This window comes from Drosophila ananassae, chromosome 2L (genome assembly GCF_017639315.1).
Source record: "Drosophila ananassae strain 14024-0371.13 chromosome 2L, ASM1763931v2, whole genome shotgun sequence".
NCBI lineage: Eukaryota > Metazoa > Arthropoda > Insecta > Diptera > Drosophilidae > Drosophila > Drosophila ananassae.
In genome coordinates this window covers 2,373,598-2,398,170 of record NC_057927.1, presented here as the reverse complement: position 1 = coordinate 2,398,170, position 24,573 = coordinate 2,373,598, and the positions used below count along the sequence as shown (strand labels likewise).

General features: G+C 39.6%; 2 protein-coding genes and 1 long non-coding RNA gene across 4 annotated transcripts in view; 1 reads left to right on the top strand and 2 right to left on the bottom strand.

Moving 5' to 3' along the window:
• LOC6500128 (heparan-sulfate 6-O-sulfotransferase 1) overlaps positions 1-24,573 on the top strand; it is a 74,967-nt gene that overhangs the window by 35,306 nt on the left and 15,088 nt on the right. The gene's annotated exons all lie outside the window — the stretch shown is intronic.
• Positions 8,429-10,533, bottom strand: LOC26514246. 2 transcript variants are annotated; one of them, XR_006506906.1, is made up of 4 exons: positions 10,146-10,533; positions 9,804-10,060; positions 9,144-9,747; positions 8,429-9,088 (listed from the first exon to the last, which is right to left on the bottom strand). It is a non-coding gene; the product is annotated as an uncharacterized LOC26514246 (long non-coding RNA). The 2 variants fall into 2 exon arrangements; XR_001408976.2 differs by having other exon boundaries at positions 9,804-10,533.
• Positions 19,957-20,541, bottom strand: LOC6500413. The gene is made up of 2 exons (XM_001953132.4): positions 20,408-20,541; positions 19,957-20,347 (listed from the first exon to the last, which is right to left on the bottom strand). The coding sequence occupies exons 1-2, from the start codon at positions 20,467-20,469 to the stop codon at positions 20,155-20,157; spliced, it is 255 nt and encodes an 84-aa protein (XP_001953167.1). The 5' UTR covers positions 20,470-20,541; the 3' UTR covers positions 19,957-20,154.

The window sequence follows — 24,573 nt, the reverse complement described above, 5'->3', positions numbered from 1 at the left end:
CATTTAAATTCGATGTCGTCTTCTGATCTTGTCAGCCACGAGAGAGTTTATTGAAATGATGGGTGGCAGCATAAATAATTAAATATATGAGGCTCCAGACGATTTGGCTGACTGACGTTAATTTTCACAGCTTGGCCAGACCCTCTGGCATTTTAATTCGAGACGTCAAAAGGCGTCGTTAACAGCAGAATGGACTTCTAACCCAACAGTCAACAGCTGTCAGTCAAAGCCAGAGTAGGCGCATTGTGGTTTCTGCTTCAAGGTGGCGGATTAAGCCCGCTGTTCCCTTTTAGTCGACAGGACTCTGTGTGGTGGCCAAATGCCAGTCTTTCGGTCGGTCACTCAGTCAGTCAATCAAACAGTCTGCCCTGGTGTGTGTGATGTTTGCATAACCAGGAGCCATTCACCTAGACATTTAGCCAGTTAGCTAGTTAGTTAGGACACGCCACAGAAAACGCGATTTCAGGCATGCCCCAGAGCTCTCAGACTTATTTGTAGAAACTAAAGTTAATTAGTTGACTTGTAGAAATGTCATTGACTTTTGCGTTGTTTTGGATGAAAGAATTACAAAATTTTACATTGAAATAAGTTTAAAAATTTGTAGAAGAAATATTGCGATTTATTTTTTTTATATTTGTATTGCATTTATATTTAATGGCATGTATTTTTTAGGCTTTGAACTAGCAGTCTTTCTTTATCTCGGATGCATAATGTTGATGTTTATATTTCAATTGAAGGAGCTAATTTATCTTGTTCCGCTTTTCGATGTCTATCCCCCCTTTTTCAGTTTCAGTCTCTCCTACCCCCCGGCTTGTGTTTGGAATAAAAATTTCAAGCAATTTCGGTGCGGTGGAAGTACAATTTATCACATTGACGCTGATGAATTGTTTGCTTCACACTATGACAACTTTATCGTTGACTCTGCTGGTGTTTTCACCAGCCATCAGCTCCTCAGCCATCCACTCCTCCTCCTGGTGCTCCTCGGGTTACTACTTTGAGCATCATCAGTGCGATTCTGGTGCTTGTCTCCGGGTTGTTTGTGTTGAATTGCTTGTAAAATGTTTTGTAACTGTCATGGCTTGTGTCCTTCGGAATGCTACTGATACGCTGCCATGCTGTGTTCTCAGATAATGATTAAATATCGCCTGACTCGATGCATATTCTAAGCATTCTTTTGGCTTAAACATAAAAATTTTTTATGCAATATTTTCCCCTTTCGAAGTTGCCAAACTTAAAGTTGGTTTGACTTTATGAATTATTCAACGCCGAATATCAACCCTTTATTTAAGGCAGAAAAGTGGGCGAAAAAATCAGAATCTCGCCAAACTTCAATCAGGCATACATTTTTATTGGGGGCATATGCTTCCTGTTTGCAGATGGTGGGGTTCGGCACACAAATGTGTAATAGCTGACTGGCTGCCTGCTGATGTACTGAAGTGCTCGTTGTTTCTGCTGTAACTGCTGCCGTTATAACTGTCACTTGTCCTCGATACACTTTTCCTGTCTGCCAGCATGCTGGCTCTGCTCTGCTCTGTTCTGTTCTGAAAATGGCGGAGATGATGTCACTGCTGGGCTAAAATCCTTTGGCTCCCCTCGCTTCCGGCCGTTAAAGATTTAAATTTATGCTGCAACGATAACGCGCAAGGCAAGCCAAAAACTGTAGACGAAAAATTGATATTTTATGGTTATGAATTATTGCCAGCGATTATCTGGCAAAATTCTGGGTATAAAAGAGTTTCTTTTTTCATTTCATTTTACTAGCAAGGACCCTCGCCAGGAGGGAGGAGTAAATTGCATGACAAAGTTATCAATATAAACCACTTTGCAAAGTCTCATGGCAAGACATATAAGAGATGGGGAAAAAAATCCCATAATGGAAATGTGTTTAAAAGTTTCGCAGCACAATGAATAAACAGAGAAAGCCACGTGGGAGTCATTCAGAAATTGCATTATTTCTTGTTGGGTATTTGAATTGAAATAACATTGTTGAATGGCGCAATATTGGCTTAGAATAGATATTGTGCACTCGTCGGTAAACAAATATAACTATACTGGAATTGTATGTGCTGCATCATTGTGTGTATTTATGATACATATGCGATTAGAGTGCTTTAGCGTTGATCTAAACTCATGGGAATTTAAAAAATCTTTTTTTATATCGACCTCTGATACTGATATATGTATAAAACAATTGAATTTCATTGAAATTGTGAGTGGGGTATTGTGTGACCTGCCTTTGACTTGTTTAACGTCAAATTGTTGTCAATAAATTTTTGCGGGTGGACCTCTTGACTGGCTCCACTTGAAATTCCTCAACTTTTTGCGGTGGTAGGGCCATTTGGCCGAATGCCTTTTTGAAATGAAGCCAACTACTTGTCACACCCACTAAAGAGGGCACATAAGCCAAAACGGAAAAGAGGCCAAAGGAGGCCCTTAACTTGGCCCGGCCCACTTCTTTGCACCCTCTAGTGATTCAATTGTTTGCCCAGCACGTTCCTTTGACATGTGCCGAACAAAAGTATTATCTAAAGATAGTCGCAACAGAGTCGGCGACCCCTCAAAAGCCAAGATAGATACACTGAACCAAGAAAGGTTCAAAAAAGAAAAGTTTTACTTAAGCTGTCTGCAGAAACTGTTGAATAAAATGTAGTTATACTAAACCATCTATTAGAGCTTAAAAAGGGGTAGAATTATGTACAATTATTACAAGTGCTATTATAGGTATAATTATATCCTTTGAAGTGTAACTCCTTGTGAGCGTATTGTTGGCTGACGTTGGAGAGGCGATGGACAGTTTGACAGAACAGAACCCTTTCTACTTAGTTGCGCCTATTGCTCATCTCCCATGTCGTCAGCCCAGGCAGGCTGAACTCCCAGGCTCGGCTGAAGTTGCCTGTCTTGTCGAGAGCTCCATTCACTTCCTGCAACTCCTGCAAGTGCAACAGCAACAGCAGTGGCGACTGCAATTGCAACTGGCGGAGGCGCCATTGAAGTGTCTGACATTCACGTGTGAGTGGAAGGAGCCACAGAGGCGGCTGACAGTTGACATGCTGACAGAGTCAAGCTCGTCTTGTGACAGGAACGTGTCCTGTAATCAGTGATGGCAATTTTTAAAAAAGAATTGTTTTTAAAGTAAAAGTATAAAAAACAATTTAAATAATTTTAAAAAATGAATAACAGAAATGTTTCTATACATAAAAAGTCTTAGTTTCTAGCCACTTTTAAATATTAAATATTGAAAATAAAACTATAAGCAGCCAAATACTTATTGATTTAAAGAAATTAATTTATTTTTCATTTTAAAATTTAAATAAAAAGCATAAGGAATCATTTTTTGTGTCATCACTGGTTATAATTTGCCTGCGTGCATGTTCCTCCCTTAATTTATGACATGTGCATGTGTGTATATTTGGTACATTACTTTTAATAGCTGCTCCCCTTGAAACTCTCCGGGCATTCAATTTATTTCCTTTCACAAACATCTTATACACACGTTGTTGGGACTTGGCTTTTTAAATTTTCCATACAATCTCCCCGTCTCCGTGCCATATAATTGCTTTCTGAGGCTGTTGTGACTTTTTGTTGCGATTTGCTGAAAGCCATGATTTCATTTTAAATGAGTTTTTGATTTATGCATTAAACACATAATTGTAGCGGATTTCATATTTCTCATTCGCGTTCAGCGCTGGCTTTCTTTTCCTTTGTCCTGCGACTCCTGCGACTGGGCGGAGGATTTGTCTGCCGTTTGGTGTGCATAATTTAATGTTTGGCTTGATTTATGCAGAGACACCCGGAGCAGCGAAACTCTGAAAAAGGTTTTAATATAACAAATAAGTTGGGGATTTGCTGCTGAAATGGGTTCGTAAGGCATTTGATCTCGGCAGGGGATGAAGACAATGCGATAATGGAGAGCCAAGTGACAAGTGGATGGGAATTTTAAATGGCGAAAACAATTCAAGAAACGCGAAAGGACTAAGTTCGCGAAGAAATTAGGGTTTTAAACATTGAAGCTCATACATGACCCAAGTTTTTAACGATGTCATCCAACTAAAACTTCAATTACTTGTTAATTTAAAGCCAGCCAGGAGTATAAAAGATTCCCCAATTAAAATCAGTTTCTGCCCCTAAGCGCATTATTCCATTAAAAGGATCTCCTTAAAATCTCCCTCACAGAGCACTCTTTTCAAAGCCTTTCACACTCGGCACACAGACACATTCTCCTAGCCGAGTCCTTACAGCAATTAAAACTAAAAGCAATTAGATGCACTGGCAATAAAATTTTAAATATTCATATTTTCAATGCACATTGTAAGGGCCCTGAAGTGAAGTCGAGGCAGCAGCTGAGATTAAAGGCAATATAATTATGTCAAGTTATTGAGAGCTCCGTTGCACATTTTAGGCCATCCTTTTGGTTTAACTTCATTATTTTCCGGCTCACTTAATTGAGTGAGCGAGCTTTGAATATTTTACACAATTTCGAATTTATGTACATATGTTCTGACCATTATATTGTTAAAGTCTTTGGTATGCCAGCCATTTTTTGACCCGAATATTTTACATTTAAACGATTAGCTGACTATTAAGTACTTTTATAGTTTATACTAAAAATCATTATTTAAGAAATTCTTAAAGGGATAAGGTCTTGACTAGGCCAATGCATCCGCACTTTCCTTTCGTCCTTTGTCAATTATTTACGCATGCAATGCCAAGTGCTTGAAACATTTATACATTATTGGTATTTTGCATGCATAAATAGTCGCCATAGGGCTATGGGGTGAAGCGGTAGCGGAGTCCCAATATCCATTTCGTATCTGATCTGCAGTACTTGCCAAGTGGGTCACGTAGCACCAGTAACTGTATCTGCATGCCCCCAGCCCAGTGAACAAGTTTCAGAAGTTATGCAGCATACTTTTCGACTGATATACACACATTGGTAGCCCTACCTACACCCGAGAGGAGCTTCATGTGTGCTGCTTTCGTTTTTCTTGTTCATTGATTCGTATTTTTGCCTTTTTTGCAGCTTGTATTGCTGCAGGAGATAAAAATTCAATTATGGCATTTTTCCGTTTTCTCTCCGACATTAGTTGTTCTTCCGTTCCCTCTCCCAATCACTGTGTTCATTTCAATTAAAAATACATGCGATTTTTTCAAGAAATAAAGTTTTATGTCATTTATTCAAATTAAAAACAAGACACAATAATTAACACGATTCAATTGATTTATGTCCCATTAATTGTCGTGTCACACTTTTGTAAACTGGATTCATTTAATTAATGGCAAAGGTAAAAATTGGACTATCAGTGTCAAAGGATTCGTTTTAAAGCTACCCTGTGGCCATCACCTGCATTTTAATTCAATCAATGTGATAGTTTAACCTTTGCAATGAATTCAAACCTGGCAATTGTCATGTATACCTTTTTTTCTAGGAAATTAAAGCAATTTTTCCGTATTATTACAAAAATCTGCATAATTATAATTGACGGTCATTGCTATTAAAACATATGTCGGAACCAGCATTAACCATAAATCAAATTAAATATTGAATTAAAATATCGAATTATGTACAAAGTGCAATAAAAAAGAACATACATATAATAGAGCATCCAGTGGAGTAAAAATAAGTAAGAGAGCTGGAGGGTGAAGAGTTTCCTTGGCAGTCAAGTGCGGCCCAAGTATCACTCGAATAATGTGTCAATAATGTGCGATTATATCGACTACAATCGGCCAAAGTCCCACCCTTTTTTGCTCCACTCTTAGGATCTCGTTCCTCCGTCAATCACTCACGTATAGGACCATCGAGAGGCCAAAGAAGTTAATAAAAGAAAGAAATCGAATCGGCTGCTCCTTGAATGGGGTTCAATGTCGAAGTGGTTTTACTTTGCCCTTTTTTATTTCTCCTATTTGCTGCCGCTGCTCATTTTATATTTTTCATATCCCTGAAAGTCACGTATTTACTTTTATTTCATTTTTCCCTGCTTTGCTTAGTCAAGGCTAAAAGGAAAAATCAATTGCGCGCAAATTGAGTAAATGTCATTTAGACATCCGGCGGCCCCGGCACTTTTTTACCCTCCACATAACCCACTAAAGAACATAAGCAAACGATTGTCAAACACAAACACAGGAACACACTCACACGCCTGCCACAAAGTATGCGACAATGTGGCATGTGAACCCGCCATTGCATAAATATGTAAGTTCACAATACTCAAGGCTTTAAATGAATATATATGCGTATTCCTAAGGGTGAGCCTATTTTCTGGCCGAATCATATCCAGGTTCCTTTGAATGCTTTTAAAATTATATTTGTTAGAATGCAACATGTCGTATGAGCAATATTTATGGAATAAGCCGACAACATGTCGTATGAGTAATTTTTCTGATTTATAATTATTTTTCTTTCAAGAAATATAATTAAATTATTAATATCCATTGTTATTTGTTATAATAATTAGAATACTTATTTATGTTACTTTGTGAATATCCCCAATTATTCCTAATCAAATTTTGATTTTGGAATTCGTAGTTTCTCAGTTCACCCTAATGTTCATGTGTGCGTAACCACTTTAAACACAATCTAATGTCAACAGGACAGACACTGAGAGACTCCTTCAGTTCCGGCAGTCAGACATTGCACTATGTGTGCTGGCCTGCCCGACTTATAAATGCGGTTTAACTTCCATCTGGTTTTGTCATAAGTGCTTCTATGTCCTGATGTCCCTGTTTGGCTGTGAGTGTAGTTGTGCGTTAGAAACTATGTGTATGGGTGTGTGTGCGTCTGCGGCTGTGCGTATCAATGAAGTCGTTTGTCGAGTGGCACTCCATGCCTCTCGTTGACTTTATTGGATTATCAGGCAAATTTTATAGTATTCCCCTGGGCTCAAGCTGCCACCAAAGCATATTGAATGTCCCCTTAAAGCCAAAATGGCGTTCAGTTTTTTATAGAAGTATTTATACAGAATTGATACGGTATCCAAGTTAGATAGTAGCTGCAGAGTAAATATGACATTAAAAAGTTTTACCCTCGCAGATAATTTACGAGAAGTGGTTATAGAGGACAGGAGAGTATTTATTGGAAACATTTTTTAGTAATTCATAATTCTTGGAAGCACTTAAAACAAACCATTTTTTATTACATTCTTGTATTTGCTGTAAAATAATAGAAATCGACACTCTAGATGATTAAAAATAAACCATTAAAAATGAATCGATGTGAGTGATTGAAAGTTTTTCTGCCATCTCCTGATACATTAAAAATATTGCACATTGCAAGAAGTGTCCTTCATAGTCTGAGTATTTGTGATCCCCCTAGCATTTGATAGCTGCCAGGAATGTAGTTGACGCACAGCTGAGCTTCTGTTTTTCGCAAAGTGCTGAGAAGAAAGGAAAAAATGTGGAAAAAAAGATGGGGAAAGCTTAGAGAAAGAACAACAATCTCACATTTCGAGCAGCATCACACGTACTCACAAGCAAATACCGACAAACCCACGACAACTAGTGCCGTTCGGGGCCAGGAATATGGAGGAAGGAGCTTCGCTTTAATTGTTGAGCCGCACAAGTGCTTACACAGGGGATTGCCAACTGCTAGGAATGTCTGCCAATGAGCAGTGGGAACATTTCATTCTGTTTCATTTGGACTCGAGGGGCGTGCAGACTTTGCTTAACCCACATGGAGAGAAATCAACTGGAGTTGCATTTTAATTTATACACCCAAAAATTTTCCTACTGCAAACAGTGCTGAGCAGCAGCCGTGGGACATAAATAAATAAAACTCTGGGCTAAAACTAAAGCAAATACGTTCGCCAGCTCAGCTCTGTGAGAGGTCCTAAACGGGTGTCCTGAGCTGGAGCTACGAGAACTCAATTTGCCGGCAGCAGAACAAATTCGTTAGAAGGTGAGGAGCCGAGCCGAGGGGGTAGAGGAAAAAGGTAGTCGTGCTAAATCGGTGGAAAAACAAGCGGCAGCAAGCGAGCAGCATGCAAATCAGTTCCGCATGCGGCAAAAAGGTGTAACGCCAGCACAAAAAACAGAACGGAACGGAATCGCCAATCGGAGTTTGGGTAATCGAACGGTTCAAATGGTGGATAAGCGAAATCAGGATAAAGGCTACACGTTCCGCAGTTTTTCGATCCTTACTGCAAAGCATTTAGCTTGGGATTCTGGATTCAGCAAAGAATAGCATTCACCTGATGCAGCATCCAAAAAAAGGATTTCCTTAAGCATTCCTTAATTTCATTGTTTGCAAAGGAGTCTCAGAGAACGTCAGGCAAGAAAGGAACAATTTCAGGGAAGGTCCTTTTTGATTAGCCAATCTTGTAAAGAGAAATTAAATTTGAGAGCGTTTAAGACAATTCATTTTATGTTTCATGAAATCAAGACTGAATAGAATAAATTAAAATAAAATATGAAATATCTTACAAAAAGAACGATAACCATTTTCAAACTCTTTTTTATGCACTATGTAGCCAAAAACGAAATAAAGTGAATGTGCAAATATCACAGGTTGGCGCAATAAATTTGAAACGTTTTCCCATTGCAGCTTGACTTTCTGCAGTTCGCCATTTATTTGTGCTAACAATTTGGTTGGCTCCTTCCTCTCCCCAGCTTTCAAATGCACTCACGTATATAGGTGGGGATTTTTTTTTTGCTGCCAACATTTGCCATGACAATTTGCTGCTCAATTGAACACTCTCGGATTGCAGGCACTCGCTGCCACGCCCCTCATTTTACCTTTCTCGCCAGCCCTAACTCTGTAGCAGGTTGCACACTTTGTCAGTGGCTGCTCATCTGTCCCGCTGCCCTGTTTTGCATAAGTTTGACAGGTTCCTCTATGTGTGCCTGTGCTGCTAACGAAGTCATTCATCGTTTGTGTCACAAGCGCACTGGGGCCACAGTTTCGGAGGCTGGAGGTATGAGGCGATGGGCGGATGGAGTGGTGGCGCCTACCTCGTTGCAGCTGCAACTTGGCCAAAAAGCGCGTCACGAAGCTGCGTTCATTATGTTGCCACTCCACCATGGCAATGTGCCGAGAGCGTGCGTGGGTGTGTGGATCTGCATGCCATCCCAGCACTTATATACCCTTTAAAAGGGTCTATGGGTTTTTATTTTAGTTTTAATAAGCTTCATACGCTTTTGAAATTAGTTACCTCTCTAGCTTAGCTTACTTTTCCATTTTGGCATTCTTTACTCTTAGGGTATTGCAAATTTTAAATACCACATTTTGGCTTCTTGCGTTGCACTTTTTTTGGGGGAGGTTGTACCTATTTTGTGGCCATTGCAACTGTCAGGCTGTCAGACTGCCTGGAGGCGGGGCAGGTGTTGCGGCTGCGGCTGTGGTAGTGCCTGTCCTCCCTGATTTATGTTGCCAATCAGGCATTTTGCTTGCGGTTGCACTCTGTGGCCCGTGCCCCGTACTCGCAGCACTGTGTGCTCCGCTTCTCAGTCCGTTGATTTGTTACCCATACGCAGCGTAAACAAGGTTGCAAATGGATTTTGTGCGACGCCCGCAAAGTTTATGAGCTCCACTTGCCTCTACATCATCCCATTTGCTGCTCTCCAGATAAGCGGCTTAGTGAATCAAATGAGCCGAGTGCCATGCCAAGGAGAGAAGAAATCTCCTCGAGAGAGATTATCCTGAACTTATTTTCTTTGTGTGCCGTTCTTTAAGCAATGCATTTGACACGTCTGCTCATCGGATAATGGCAAATATATAGCCTACATTTTGGGATATATTGCTCGACTGGGTCTTACCTATAAAATATTAAATGCATTCTCACACACACTCACTTGGAGCTAGCAGGACTCACCGGGCAAACGAACGAACGAACGCATAAAATTCAAGTCGGCCGCTATAACTCAACGTTTGAGTCAAGATACTTGCCAAGTTATCTACACGCCAGCAGGAGCAGTGTCTTCTTCTCCTATTGCCACCTTTTCCTGTCGTTTTCTTGGCCAGGAACTGGGCCAAAATATTTCCACTTTGCTTGCCACCATTTTTTATTTCATTTCTTTCGTTAGTCTTTCCGAACATTGAACAGGAAAAACGCATTACGATATTTCTATGCTACTGAAGGGAATTATAAAGTTTTTGGTTATTTTTCGTGGAGAAGTTGAAGCCACATCCTCTAAGATTTTTGGTAAATATCTACCACAAAAAAAGTATAGATTAAACTCCTTCTACATAAATGGGCCGGCATCTGTCACGTTTACTCGCATGGTCGCACGTGTGATGAATACTTGGCAATTAGGGAGGACAGAGCCGAGTCCCTGTTGACATAGCCAGGAAGAAATAATTTAGGGAACGTTCTTGTCAATTCCGGCTGACGTTTGATGCTGCGAATTTGACGTACTCGTACGTTTATAAATATTTTATTTATTTACTCTTCTGATTTCGGTTGTCAGTTACGTGCCCTAAATGCCTAAAATGTTCATAGACATTTTTGATGCATTTCCTTTGGCTCCTTTTTTAACAAAGAATTAGTTGACGTATGTACAGTATGTTGTGGGTTGATTCATCGTTTTTCTATGGTTTGAGAACAAAAGCTAATCACTCTATTTGTTAAAATATTTTTTATATACTGCTACAAGGGTTACTTAATATTGTCTTCTTTTTTCTTTGCAGGTAAATGGCCTCCCAACTTTTAGGAAACTATTAAAGTAATCGGCATAAGTGGTAATGGTATGCCCTTTTGATATAATTGAAACCCACATTATGTGGAATTTAATGCTAAAAGTGCGGAGTGAGGCGTTTAGCGCTGCACGCAATTGTAAATTGTAGGATAATTTAATTTGCGGTTAAACACAGGTTGGAAGGAGGCACAGCCCCCAACTCGGCACCACACAAGAAAAGGGTGCTGAGAATACCAAGAAGTTGTCCTGGCAACCGGTAATTGGGGAATAGAAATAATGCCAAGCCAAAGGAAAACCAACATCGAGGAAACGAGACAAAAATCCCCGAGGAGATGGATGTTGGGGGAGGTGTGGGGTCTGGAGAGATACATATATCTGGATCTCTGATCCACTTACCAATCCCCCATATGTGTGTGTGTGTGCTGCAATGCAGTTATTGTTGTTTTTGCACCCTAGCGATTTAGTTTTTTCGTTCTTTTTATGAATTTTGTATTTGTGCGAGTAAATTCCCTTTGCCTGTGCCACATGACGTATGAGTAATGGCTTTAGCCTGCCATGCTTTTGTCTCGCACTGTCGGCATTTCTGTTGCTATTGCTGCTTCTGTTCTTGTTTATTTTGCGGTCGCGTTTTATCCTTCTGCCTCTCCCCAGCCTCCTGCATTATTCCCCAAATACCCAACCCCCTGGCATTCCCTGTCCGCAATCGCATATGCATGGATTGTATCTGAAACTATATATCTGGTCCTGTGTCTGTTTCTGTTTCTGTGTCGGCGTCTGCGGCTGTGTTTTGCTTTGTACTGCCTCGTTGGAGCGTTGTCAAATTGGTTTGTTTAAATACTTGGTAGCGTTTTGTTAATGGAAAAAGTACCTACCACCGTTTGGTGGGATAAAAAATGAATTGTTGTTTAATTCCAGCCGCTGAAAACCGAATAGTCCAAACAGGCTTAAAAGATTTTAAATAGCAACATTGATTTCAGTTGTAAACTGTCTTTTAAATCGGTAATATTATGCTATTAATCGGCTATTTGTATCATCCTTTTGGCCTTGACTTCATTTTAATAATGAACTTGGACACACTTTAAAATCATCTCTCCCATTGATCATTTTAGCAGATTTTGTGCTGAAAGATTACCTTTTTTTGGTGTCTCGGGCTAAATAAACTCAGAAGGCATGCACTTGGGACTTAATCTGCCGCATAATTCAAAAGCCTCTGCATCATGGTCTGACGGGCCAAAAACCAAAGAAACCAAAAAACCCACAGAATGGAGAAAAAAAAGGGAAAGAAAGTTTCCTCCGAGGCAGAAAAGTTTTCCTCCCATTTAGCTGTTACACGCCCGCTCCTGACGATCCCTACTTCATGCTTTTGGCAACTTCATATTTATATAATAACTTTATGTTTATGTTGTAGATTTTCGTTCCAAACTTTGTTAGCGGAGCAGGGGTGAAATTTACAATAACAATACTTGGGCCCAGGGATGGGTTGAGTCGAACAAGCCAAGGACAAAGACTAAAACAGCAAACAAAGTGCAAAAACACACATACTGTAGTCATAACAAAAGGCGCGTTGGCGTCCAAAGTTGATTTCTTAATGTCTTCCAAGCATCTACTGTTTGTCTTGATGAAGAAAATGGCAGAGCCCAACGATGATACACCCACACATAAACATCCAGAGCCTCGTCATGCGTATATACACTGAGAAAAATCTAAAATTTGTACGCTTTTATAACTAGAGGCCTTAAAACTTTAACTGAAACTACAACTTTCATTCCATAACTAAAAGACATACATTTTATATTCTTACGCGTTTTTTCCAGTGCATCTAAGCCCATCCGAGTCAAAGATGTTGCCCGAGGCAATTTACACTGAAGTTGTTTATTTTGAAACACTTGCCAAGGCGAAAAAGTCGCTGAGCCAATATTGAGTGAGCTACTGCAGCAAAGGTCCCTTTTTCAGTTCCTTCAGTTGACAGTCTCCCCAGAATGCCTTCGATATTTTTACAGCGGAAGCGGAAATGTGCATTATTTGATATGACTCTGTTTTTGGTTCTTTCTTTCTTCTTGTTTGGGCCTTTTGAAAGATTCAGCACACACTTGACTGAATTGGCAGCAAAGGTTCTTTGACAATTGAGCCACAGCTTCCATGTGGGGGAGTGAATCAGTTCACTGATATGTGGAAAGTAATTTAATTTAATTTCCTTGACCAAGGAAAGTTCTTGTAAAGAAGTGTGGCCCAACCAGAAAGATGTCAGATTCCTCAAACAATTTCTCGGCAAAAACCAAATGAATATTGATCAAAGATTTGGCTTTCACTTCAATGGTTTCTTTAATTAAATTCATTAAACTTTCACATCCTGCTGAGACGTTTTTAAGCCAAAGACTGTTCTCCCAATTTCATAGTTTAATAACCTTCAGAATTTTCTCCTCAACTTTATGCGAAATTGTGAAAATATTTTCGTTTACCTTTTGGAGGAGCTGAAAAGTTTCCTCAACTAACTTCGTTAGTTTCATCTTCTTGCTTACTTATTTTAGTATTAAATTTATTAATTTCCCTAAGATGCTCGAACAATTTTAAGTCAACATAGAATTCAATTCAGATTTTTATCCCCAACAAGTTCGGAACTACGAACCAACTATTTTTTATTTGTTCGCCATAAATTTGCTTTGCTGTTGCAGTTCCGGAACTTTCACTGCTCTTCAGCTGATAGGAGGGGTGGGATTTGACAGACTTTGAATTTTTGGAAGAGTTTCTCGCAATACCCACTCATTTATAGTTTCCGGAAGCAAGGTATATGGGTGTGTGCAGGCTCAGTTGGTGTAAAAAGGCTTCATTCAACCGCAGGCGCTGATATTCAAAAGCGGACCCAACTTTTTCCGAGGCTTGGCTCGAGTACATGGCGGGAAATATGAAGCACCTTAGTTGGGCAAAAAAAGTTTTCGAGCGCCAAATACAAACAAGGAAAAATTTACCAAAAAACTAAACTCGCACAGCTGGCCCAGGCCAGACTGAAAACCAATATACTGGACCGAAATAAAAGAGGAAATTTGAAAAGAGGGGAAAAACACCCAAAACCCAAAACACAACAAAAAATGTGTTTCTTACTCGGGTGCTAATAAAATTTTAATAAACTGCGAATAGTCTTAAGTTTTGAGTTTTGTCTTTTGTTACGCATACGCCGTGTATGCGGACTTGTGGAAAATTTTAATTGGCTTGTCGCAAGATTTTTTTTTATCTTAGGTGTCTTGACTGATTTAGATTTTGTCTCTTGGTACCTGTTCGAGTCATGATAAAGAGTTTACATTGTTTAACATTGGGTTTGAGGTTGAGGTTCTGTTTTCTATTTGGTTTTCGGTATTATTGCCGGTAGAACTTTCGCAGGGAAACTTGGCTCGAAATTGGCAGTGCTAGCCATCACCACATCCACCCATCAATGGAAAGTTGTGCCGTTGTCGTTTACCGGTTGCCATGACAGACATTTTATATAAGAATAGTTGGTCCGTAGACGCCGGCCCCAGGTGAAAGTTTAGGTTTTTAATTAGTTTCGGTCGCTTAGTGCCGCCAAAGCAATTTGTTAGATGAGGGTTACTCGCCTTAATAGAAATCTTGGCATCTGCCCCATCCCTCTTTGTAATGTTTGCTTCCTTGGCTGAAAATATATGTAAGCCCATAGTGAAAATCTTTAAACAAGATGCAAATATAAGCAAACATTGATATTTCACTAATTGCTGTTGCAAGTCCTACATTTACATAATCAATTAATCTATATATCCCTCGGTCACTAATGAACCTTCCCTTAATCACTCGGTGGTGTATTGTAATCGAAATAAATGCCTTTGCTAATGAATGTCGGATACATCGAAGGATAAAGCTTTTATTTACACATGGGAACAAAGCTTTAACAAACACATGCGAAAATCAGTCAGCATTTATTATCATTAATTAATCATCTTGTGTGGCAACTAGGTGTCAGCCTCTCATCACGCTGCTGTAATTAAAAACAAAAAGGTTCCGTATTTTAATTACATTTTGTTCACACCACGGTCCAACTGTCACCGGGTGCCAAAAAGCGACTCCTTCAGGTTTCCATTAATTTATTTGCGTTGTTTGGTATTCCCCGGGCTTGTTATGATGACTTTCCACTGGCACATCCACACATGTGGAAATGGCAATGGCGTTTCGCCCGTATGTTTTTATTTATTGGATTTGGGATTTGCTGATGCCGCTCATGGGGTATTGGGATTTCGTTTTCCTTCCTGTTGCCTTTGCTGTTGCTGTCCATGTTCCTGTTCCTTACTTCCTTTTATTTTTCGCCATCAGCGTGTATAATTAAGTTTGCCTTTTGATATATATTCTTCCACCTGTCTCCCATCGGACTGCCATCAGTCACTTCTTATGCAAATGTTGTTGCCCAGCATCCTGTTCGGTGACTCACACATGTGAATTTCTATAAAAAAAAGAAGCTGCGATTATAACGAAGTTTGGGTGTCCTTTATAAAATGTATTAAGCTCAGATTCCTCTTTAATGTTTTATGTAGAATTTAATTTTATTTTTCTATTAATTTTTCTATTAAAATTTATTAATATTCTCCCCACAATCTATAAAAGAAAAATAAAGTTAAGTAACTTGCGCGATTATTTAACTTAGTTACCTTCTTCTTGTACTCTACCCTCCCACGAATATATATCGTTTACTTCCTTATTCAAAATAGCTCCCAAATGTGAAATTCCCTTCCGTTGCATGAGGTCAAAATAAATGTCGAAAGCTGAGACGTGGGGTCACGTGCGTGAAAAGTTGTGACTGTCAGAGAGAATGTGTGCTTGGGGATTCTTCGGCAGTCTCCAATGGCACCTCGTCCCTGTCCTCTTTGTCGTCCTCGAGAATCCCCACCGCTGATCCAGCAACATATTCAAATGCATATTGATTCTGCGGTCCATCAGCTGTCACTGCTTCGGCTCCCCTCTTTGTTTACAAGTGGCAATCATGATACGCATCAGCAAACGAGGCACCAGTCCCAGGCTCCAGATTCCTGGTCCACCTGATGGCATCGACCAAAAACCAAGATATATCCTCGCAAGGAGAGCCAAGCTAAACATGCATACTCTGGTAGAGTAGACAAAAGCCGAAGAAAATTTGCATACTCCCCAGACCCGAGTCTGCCTGTTTGTTTCTCTGCCGTTTCATCTCTCGTTTTGCACTTTCCAGAACCTGCTTTCCCTTAGCCATTTCCCAGATTGCTGGCCATTTTGAACCTAAATGGTAAATAGACCTTTCGGTTTGTTAATGACAGTCAATACAAACGAAGGGCCGGAAAGGAAAGCAAAGGCCACAGGAAATCAAAGCCGCAGCCGCAGTATACTAAAAAGTCCTGCAGAATTTTCAGGGCTGAATGCTTGAGTTTCTAGTGAGTGTATTAAATTGGTTTTCGGATTTACATGCCAACCAAGCCAATGACTTAATTATTCGAAAGGAGAAAAATTTTCCAATGCAATTATCCTAATAATAAGCAAAGGTTTATTCCACATAACCAACGAAAGAACATTTGGCTTCTCAGTTTCCTGCCTACATATCCTTGAAAAATTTGTAAACTGCCCAGTAGACCTTCCGTTCTGCTAATTGCTTGCCTAAGAGCTTTCCTCACTAAACCAATGTTGTGGCTGTTTTGCATGTTTGGTTGAGATTGAAAAAATGGAAAAATCTAAAATTTGCATGCAGAAACTCGGAGAATCCGAATTGGAAATCTGCATCGTGCGTTGCAATAAATCAAAAATCTGCAGCCAAGGCATGAGCTTTCCAGACCGATCCGCCTTCCTCCTTTCGGAGGATAACAAGAGAACCGCATTGGCCATGCAAACACTGCTGATTGTGTAAACAACAGTGAGAACCCCACTGAGAGAAAGCGGGGAATTAAGTGCTACTTTGCCCCCAACAATGAGACTGAATTTCAATGCCGTCTTCCTTATTGTTGTCGGCCTCGGCAATAATTGTTCAGGCCCACAGCGTGTGAGTTTTGTATTCTTGAACTGAAGTTCCCTGGCATTTATCGCCATTTTCCATTGTTGTTTAAGCTTCCAGCTTCATATTATTTGTCAGTGGAGTCCGCTTAAGTTAAAATAAAATTTTCAGTTTAATGCTTTTTAATTAAGAGGGTCTTGGATCTTGGAGTTTTTTTTAGAAATGAACTTTTAACTTTTTATTATATTTTATTATATACCACTAAAAATAGAAGAGTATAAGCCATTTCTCAGGAACCATGGAAACCTTTATCGCCCACACCAGGCACACTCTCCATGATGTCCTCGTGCCCCCCAGTGCTTACTCCCAATTCCCATTTGCAGTTGCCATTGCATTTGGCATACGTGTAAATCGTAAATTTCCGTCCACAAAACGAATGGTAACCGGACAGCGGTAAAAGGTCCGGAGTCGGATCCCAGATCCAGTCCCGTGCCCAGGGCTCAGACCATCGGGCCAATAGCTCATTGTGGACAACAGCGAGTGTGGCAAAGGCAACAGAAAACAAAAGTCGCTTCCTGGGTAATGGAATAAATATCCGTGAGGACCATCTTTTTGGAAGCAGACACATATCACCCATATTGTCCAGCATTTTGTGGCTATTTATGGAACCGACTCTATGGGCGGCAATTGAAAATAAAGGTGGGGAAATGAATTGTTGCTTGGCGGGAAGATTTATTTTGTGTCTGAGATAAAATTGCAATTTAAAAATTGGAAAAACCTTAATTTTCGGCAAAAAGCTATGCCAAAAATAGCAACGATATTCAATAAATGACCATTGATTGTATAAATAGTACACTTCAGTCGCATTTGAATTTTTTCACATTGAAGAATTTATTGTTGAAAAAATCAATTCCATATCAGTGGCTGCAATTCCGCTTAGTGATTTTCCGCAAATTGTTATTCTAAAATCCAATTTCACCGCATCAGTGCACAAGCAATCCCCAGCTCATCGCTGCTTGAATTTTTGTATATTTAGCATATTTGTCACATTGAAGCTGTTGACCAGCTATAGGTGTGGGTGTGTGTGTGCTGGGACACCTGACGCTTTTCCATACCGGTGCTCACTTTTCATTTTTCCTTATCCACACCGCATACCCGATCAAGAAAAGAAGGAAATGCGAGACACGGAATCTTTTATGACATTGCACTCTGCGATGCGGACGTTGAAGTGGAAACAGTTCCTCTCATTGTCAACGCTGTATAATTTTCACACTGATGGAGGATGCGGATGCGGATGCGGATGCGAATGCTAAGGATGATGTTGTAGCCTCTGGCGGTTTGCCCACCCCATCATGGCTGATTTGATTGCACTGCGCTTTGGTTGCTCGTCGGTTGCTTTTTTTTGTTTTGCCGCCACCCCGGCCACCTACTCAGCATTTTGATTATGCTGCAGCATTTTTGCATCATAATACTCATAAATATTTATGAAGCAAGTTGTCTAAACATGAAATGGACATAAAATACAGCCACAACAATCTTTCGTCGCTCATGCATTTAAAGCCAATGCTACAAACAATGCAGCTAGTTACTTTGGACGATGGATGTGTGGTTTAAATCGGAAATGAAAACATGGAATCGGTTTCGCCACATCCAGAAATTGAGAAATTGATTGCCGGTAAAGTGAGTTTAAACGAACTATTTTAATATTCCCAAAGTCGAAACAAATTGAAAAATATTGGCCAGCAAGCAATTTCTATTAAATTCCGACATGTGTCTATGAAGCTAAAACCAACACAAAATAAGAGAGATTATTTGGCACTTTGGTTCACTAACGGACACACATATATGAATATGGTAGCAGCTCCAAGAAATATCCGATTTTTCACTGATAAAATATGTTTTGATTTGCAGACATTTAGTTGGCAGCTAGTTCTCCCTGGTGACCAAAGTTTGGTGAACAAAAATGGAAATTTGATTAGTTTGGAATAAGTTAAATTTTTCTTACTTTTTTCGGTTTGCCACAAAACTTTGGTAAAAGTTTGATTAAAAAAAGTTCAATATTTTCAATATGGTATTGTTTTAATGGCAGCATAATCAAAATTTTGTTGTAAAGTAAATTTTATTTCCATAACTATAAAACAAAATCGTATATGAAAGTATTCTCCCTGGCCAACACGCCGCATACGTGATATGAAATATTGTAGCATACTTTCGGAGCAAGAATAAATAGGCTAAGCTTTAAATGCTCGTTTATGCCTTGATATTTAAGTAAACTCATCCTCGTCAAGTTTTTCGTTTTGCTTTGTTGAACTTGTTGCAGAATTTCGGGATTGTCAGAAACTTTTCCTCGCCTTTCTCAAGTTCCTTGCACACACAGAACAAATACAAGAAATGAGTCATTTTCCACGCACTTTCTCTATTGCTGTAGTGGCTCAGTGGCAAAAGTTCAACCCTGTCTGAAAATTCTAACAATTTCCGTGGTAGTGGCGGATCATGGCATCAAGCCCGCTTCCAGTTTTGGCTTCCTGCTTTTTAAAATGACTGGATATTTATCATAAATTTGACTGCACAATTCTATTACTTTGATGCGGATTTTCTCATATATCTTTTGCTATCTCTGGCCGAATCATAAATTATTTCATATTTCATTTCCTTCTCACAATGCAACAACAGAAGAAGTATACTACAAAAACAACTGCACTCCACCGACTCTGGCAACAGGCAAATATATGCTGAATCACAGTTTTCTCCTCAAAGGCACTGTCTCTGCCCCACGGCGTTGCAATAAAATATCTGATTCTGCCGACTGGTATCTCTCCCCTTTTTGTCGGTTCCTGTCCAAGCATTGGCCAAAGTAAACATAATAATAATTCCAAGTGAAACTTCAATTCCGCTCTTCAAGATACTTTAACATTTCTAAAAAAATGTGATAAAAACGTGATGGGGCGAATTAGGAAAGTTAAAGAAACGTAATAGCCAAGGAAGATTGCTTTTGCGAAGGGAGGGAACAACCTTTCCTTTAAAATTAGTTTGGTAAACGTGAGCTGGTAAGTTGTTTGGTAATTTCCATTCTGCTAATATGTTAGAAAAAAACGTGTAATGGCGAATTTTCGTTTTAAACTTATTTTCTGTCACGTTCAGAATTGTTTTCCTATCGAAGTCCTATCGAAACACTAATAACTCGATGTTTAGTGTTTACTTTTGATTAATAATAAAGATAAGATAGTATATATATTATTAACTTACTAATCAAGTTACAATTACATTTGACGTCGTAAACAGTAATAAAAGAATCAATTAATCTAATCAAATTCAACATTTTCAAACACGAAGGGCTTTCAACATGTAAGTTGTTTAGTTTGCAGATTAAAAGACCTTGATTATAGGACTGCAATTCAAAACTTAAAATACATCAATTTATTTGTTATAACTCTTGTAATTAACCTTATTAGCTATAAAATTCACCATAAAATAATTCGAACATTTTTTAGTTTTGTGTATTTTTTTTTATGACACCATAAGTGTGTTAAATTCGTAAGGTCACCTGAAGTTTTCTCTTTAATTTTGTATACAACCATTTACTCTTTTATTTTTTCTCCAGTTTTGCAGTAATACCAATCATCTTTATAGCAAACTCCTCCATTTCCTCTTGCCTCAAAATATGCTTTCTCTACATTCGGCGAAACCCACTTCGGTCTGCCGTCTGGCAGGAAAAACCAAATCTCATAGGTGGGATTATAGGACAGGACTTTGACTTGGTCGTCGCCATAGCTTCAGTGAAAGAACGAATAACAATTAGTTGAAAAACTAATCTGATTAGCAATTGATTACCTTTGCGGTATGGACGGAACCAGAAGGATAAGTGAAATTATTATTGTAGCCAGCGAGTTCATGTCTCCGGTGTCTGACTGACTGATTGCGAATGTGGGTTTTTGTGTTTTCACCAGCTATTATTTACGAGCCGCTCGAGGCCAGAACCTCGTCGAATGCGATAAGAAAGTGTGAAGTCTGAGTGGCAACCACAACAAAAGCCGGAAAGTTGCATGCAATGCCACTCCAAAATGGAAATAGAGCTCACCTGCAGGTAGTGGCAAGGAAACCTGAATAGAAGGTCAGAGTTGAAGGATCTGGCTAAGCTCGAATTTTGTAACAGCCAAATAAAGCATTCTAGAGGTGTGTATGCCCGGAGAAAGTTCTTCAATTTTCTCTAGAATTTCAGAATTTAGGGTATTGTAAAGTCGTCAAAAAAGTTTTTGTATATTACTTTAATTCCGCATTCTGCCAACGACACGTATGAGTAATATACAGTCACCTGTTTTGTGTTTTCTTTTCTTCCTGGCGTAGAAAGTTTCAACTCTTGTTGTTTTTTGTATGTGCACCCTTTTTACTATCCGAGAAGGCAGAATTTATTACATAAACACTACGAATAAACACATTATAAGCGTGGGGAAGCTTTCAAACAGGGTGAATTCTTGGCTTTTTCTTTTTCGGCCAGAATCGAGTAAATAAATAAGCAGGGCTAAAATGGAGGCAAGTCAAAAAATGGCCAGGAAGAGACAAGGTCTTTGTCTGTGTTTGGTATATGAATGGGCGAACAATCGAGTAAAATGCAAACAAAACCACAAACCAATAATAACATGAAATGCAATCGTAAACAATTGCAAGCACGTTTTGAGTTTCTGTTTTTTAACACGCCCCCCACGTGGGTAAATATGTAAATTTGTATTCATTTAAGGCTATCCAGCAGTCACGCCCAATTTCAAAGGTGTCTGCAAAACAAAAAACCAACAAGATAAGGAAATTTAAAGAAAAACAATACAAATGTTATATAGTTTGGTTAATAACTGGTACAGTAAATTTTTTTAAAAGATATCCTTTTCGCCAAGTGCATCCCTTAGCTTTTGGTTGCTCTTTGTTCATTTGGGCTTAGTGTTAAAGTTACTGACTCACTTTCTAGGCCAATGGGTTGTCATTTGTTATGATTTGATGCACCCTTGCATGCAATAGCATAATAAGCCAAGCGAGCACTGCAGCCCTCCCCTTTGCTAAACTAAAGCACCGCCGCCCATGCTTTATATCCATCTCGTACGGCAGTCAACACTCATACGCCTCGTTGCACGAGTTGCTGCACGAATCGCTTCATTGTTGTGGCATATTGTTTCACATTTTGAGTCTGTCCGACCACAGGCAACAGGCAAATGCAACTATAGCAACAATAACAGGGAACAAAGCGTATGAGGCGAGTGCACATATGCAAAAGCGAGGAGACGTGCCTGGCATTTGTCCGGAGTCCACTGTCCGGAGTCCGGAGCCCAGAATCCACAATCCAGAGGATCGACCACTGACACGACTCTGGCGTGGTGAAGTTCTGAGATGCCAGCTCGCCAGCCTGGCCGACACATGCCACCCATGCTGCTCAACTACCGAAAATAGTTGCATATAAAGTGCTTCCAATTTAATTAAATTATAATTGGACAATGTGTGCAGCTGATAGCCAGACAATGTGCAGTTTAGTTTTCAGTTTCAATTACAAACAAAATCTGTATTTAGTTACATCCTACATAGTGGGCAGTTATGAATCTCGGCTTTGAATTTTGAGTGCGTTTTGGGGGCGTATTTCGGAGCAAACACTCATCCGGCATATGGGTAATCGTTGAGTGTTTTGTTCGCCCAAAACAACACAGAAAATATAATAGCCGAAAGAATGCCCATGGGGCACAAAACGCTTAGCAGATTAGCCAGGGTATTCTTTTCCTTTTCCCTTTTCCCTTCTTTCTAATTTTTTTTTTTGATTAAAGTGCGAACATTTACCAACAGAACGACCAAACAGGTCAGGACAATGGCCGAAAGCCAAATCAAATCAGCTGCGAGCAGAAAACAAAGCACTCCCGAAACATGGCTAAAATAAAAGCGAACAAACAAAGATGGCCGAGAGGAAAAAATTCGGATGGAATGAGGGTAAAGAAAAGGCCAAATCCGTTGTTTTTCCCTTTCCTTTTCATTTTCTTTTGCTTTTTTTTGTGACATTTCAATCAGCATTTTTCAAGCTTCGTTCGCTCCCATAAACACAAACACATAAAAGAAAGCGTTAAGAAAATCGCATTATAGAAAAACATTTGACCATTTTTCATGTCCTGCCAAAACAAATGTCATGCGAAAATTGAATTGTGGAAAAAAGATGACAGAGGCAGAACGGCCAGTAAATGTTCAAACGTAAAATATACGTATTAAATTGCGCCTACCCGGCGTATGAGTAATGTCTGGAAATTATGATATTTGTATGCAGTGTGTCCGCAGTAGAATGCCATAAAAACAGCGGCAAAAGCGAAATAATATTATTAGTTAATTAAAACAGAAAAACATCATTTGACTACGGGATGTGTGCATACATTGGAGTTATTTCGGTCAAAAGTTTATTTTTTGTTGGCTTTTATTTAAATCAGTTTTTTTCTCATATTTTAGCCAACTTGAATATTTAAGGTCTTCAGCCAGAGCTTACCTTATCTGCCGTCCTCAGACTTTGTTAGCGGTTGCAGCCTTCGAATTACCTCCGATTCCGGGACTTCCGCTTAAAGCCTTATGTAAATCCTGGCCCGGACTCGGCGGAAATTTATGAAAAATAGCCAACGTCCGCGGAAATGCTTAGTTGGAGTCGGAGAGCGGCGGAAAAAAAACTGCCTTCCATTTAAATTTACTCGCCAACTTGAGTACAATAAAAGCAAATATGAAACAGTTGCCCCAGCAGCGAGTAAAATGTAAAGTCCAAAAGTCCACTTAACAAGAAAATTGTTTCCATGAGGCTTTTTTCTGTGCTCTCAGCATTAAAACCATTTTCCTGGCTCTCGCTTATTATTAGCTTTGAAAGTGTGTGGGCGAAGGTAGCACCATACAAAATACTTTGCACATTTTTATGACCGTGACAGTGCGGCCAAGGCACCCACGGAAGCAGGCTTCCTTCTCCAAGACCTGCGTTCGGTCCTTTGCTTTTCCCATTTCCCGTTTCAAGCCTGCCATCTCGCCGTCCCGCCAGCATGCCACCCCGCCTGCCGCCCCCATTATGTCACACCCCTGGCCCTTAACCAGAGGAAAACCAAACCATTTTCCCTAGGGTTTATGAGCGTGAAAAAATGTTTACTGGTTAGAGCTTGAGAACGCGAAAACATGTTTTTTGTTTCGCTATCATTTTTTTTTTTTGCGAAATAAAGTCACTGTTTTACGTTGCAGAAAAAAAAGTAATTAAAATGGGTATTTTGCAGGCCACGAAGCGAGCGTGTCACCCGGAGATAGAGACTTTTAAGGTTGAGAAGCCAAAATGTCTGCAAGGAATGCACTTAAACGAAAATAAAAGGAAGTTTTCGTTTAAGAAATGTGGAGAAAGTGATACTTTTTCTGAAGCTCCTTGAAAACTCAGAATATGAATATTAAAAACTCTGAAAAACATGAAAATATCAACATTGATTTCAATTTTATCATTCATTTCAAGCCATTTCACTTCATTTACTTTCAGCACACCCTTGGACACAGAAAATGCTATCCATGTCGAAGACTGATTTCGTTTGCGGGTTGAGTTTCAGCTCCTAATTCTGTTTCGGTTTCGGCTTGAGGACTAGTTTGTTGGGATTCGTCCTGCGTGGGATTTGGGTCTTTCCTTTCGCATTAGGCATCATCAAGGTCCCCACATTCGGTGGCCCATCCACCGCATCCTCATCAGTTGCGCTTCATTGTGTTTTATTCGTTGCCGCTGTTATCGTATGTTAACACTTCATGGAAAATCCTAGTCAGGCTGTCTGTCTGTCCGATGTCCGATGTCCTTTCTCATCATCATTGGAATGACCTTTGGGTTTGTGGAAGAAATTGGTGCGAGTGTGGGTGTGAAGCCAGAACACGCTTAGTTAGTTTCTGCCACACGGTTTGCGTGCAAAATGTCAAAATACATTTTACTCGGATTTATGGTCATTGGCCACCACCTCCAGTTGCCCTTCCCACTCTACCACCTC

Coding starts and splice junctions, on each gene's coding strand:
- LOC6500413 (XM_001953132.4), bottom strand. CDS start 20,469: ATGAACTCGCTGGCTACAATAATAATTTCACTTATCCTTCTGGTTCCG. Junction 20,348..20,407: donor GTTCCGTCCATACCGCAAAG/GTAATCAATTGC, acceptor CTTTCACTGAAG/CTATGGCGACGACCAAGTCA.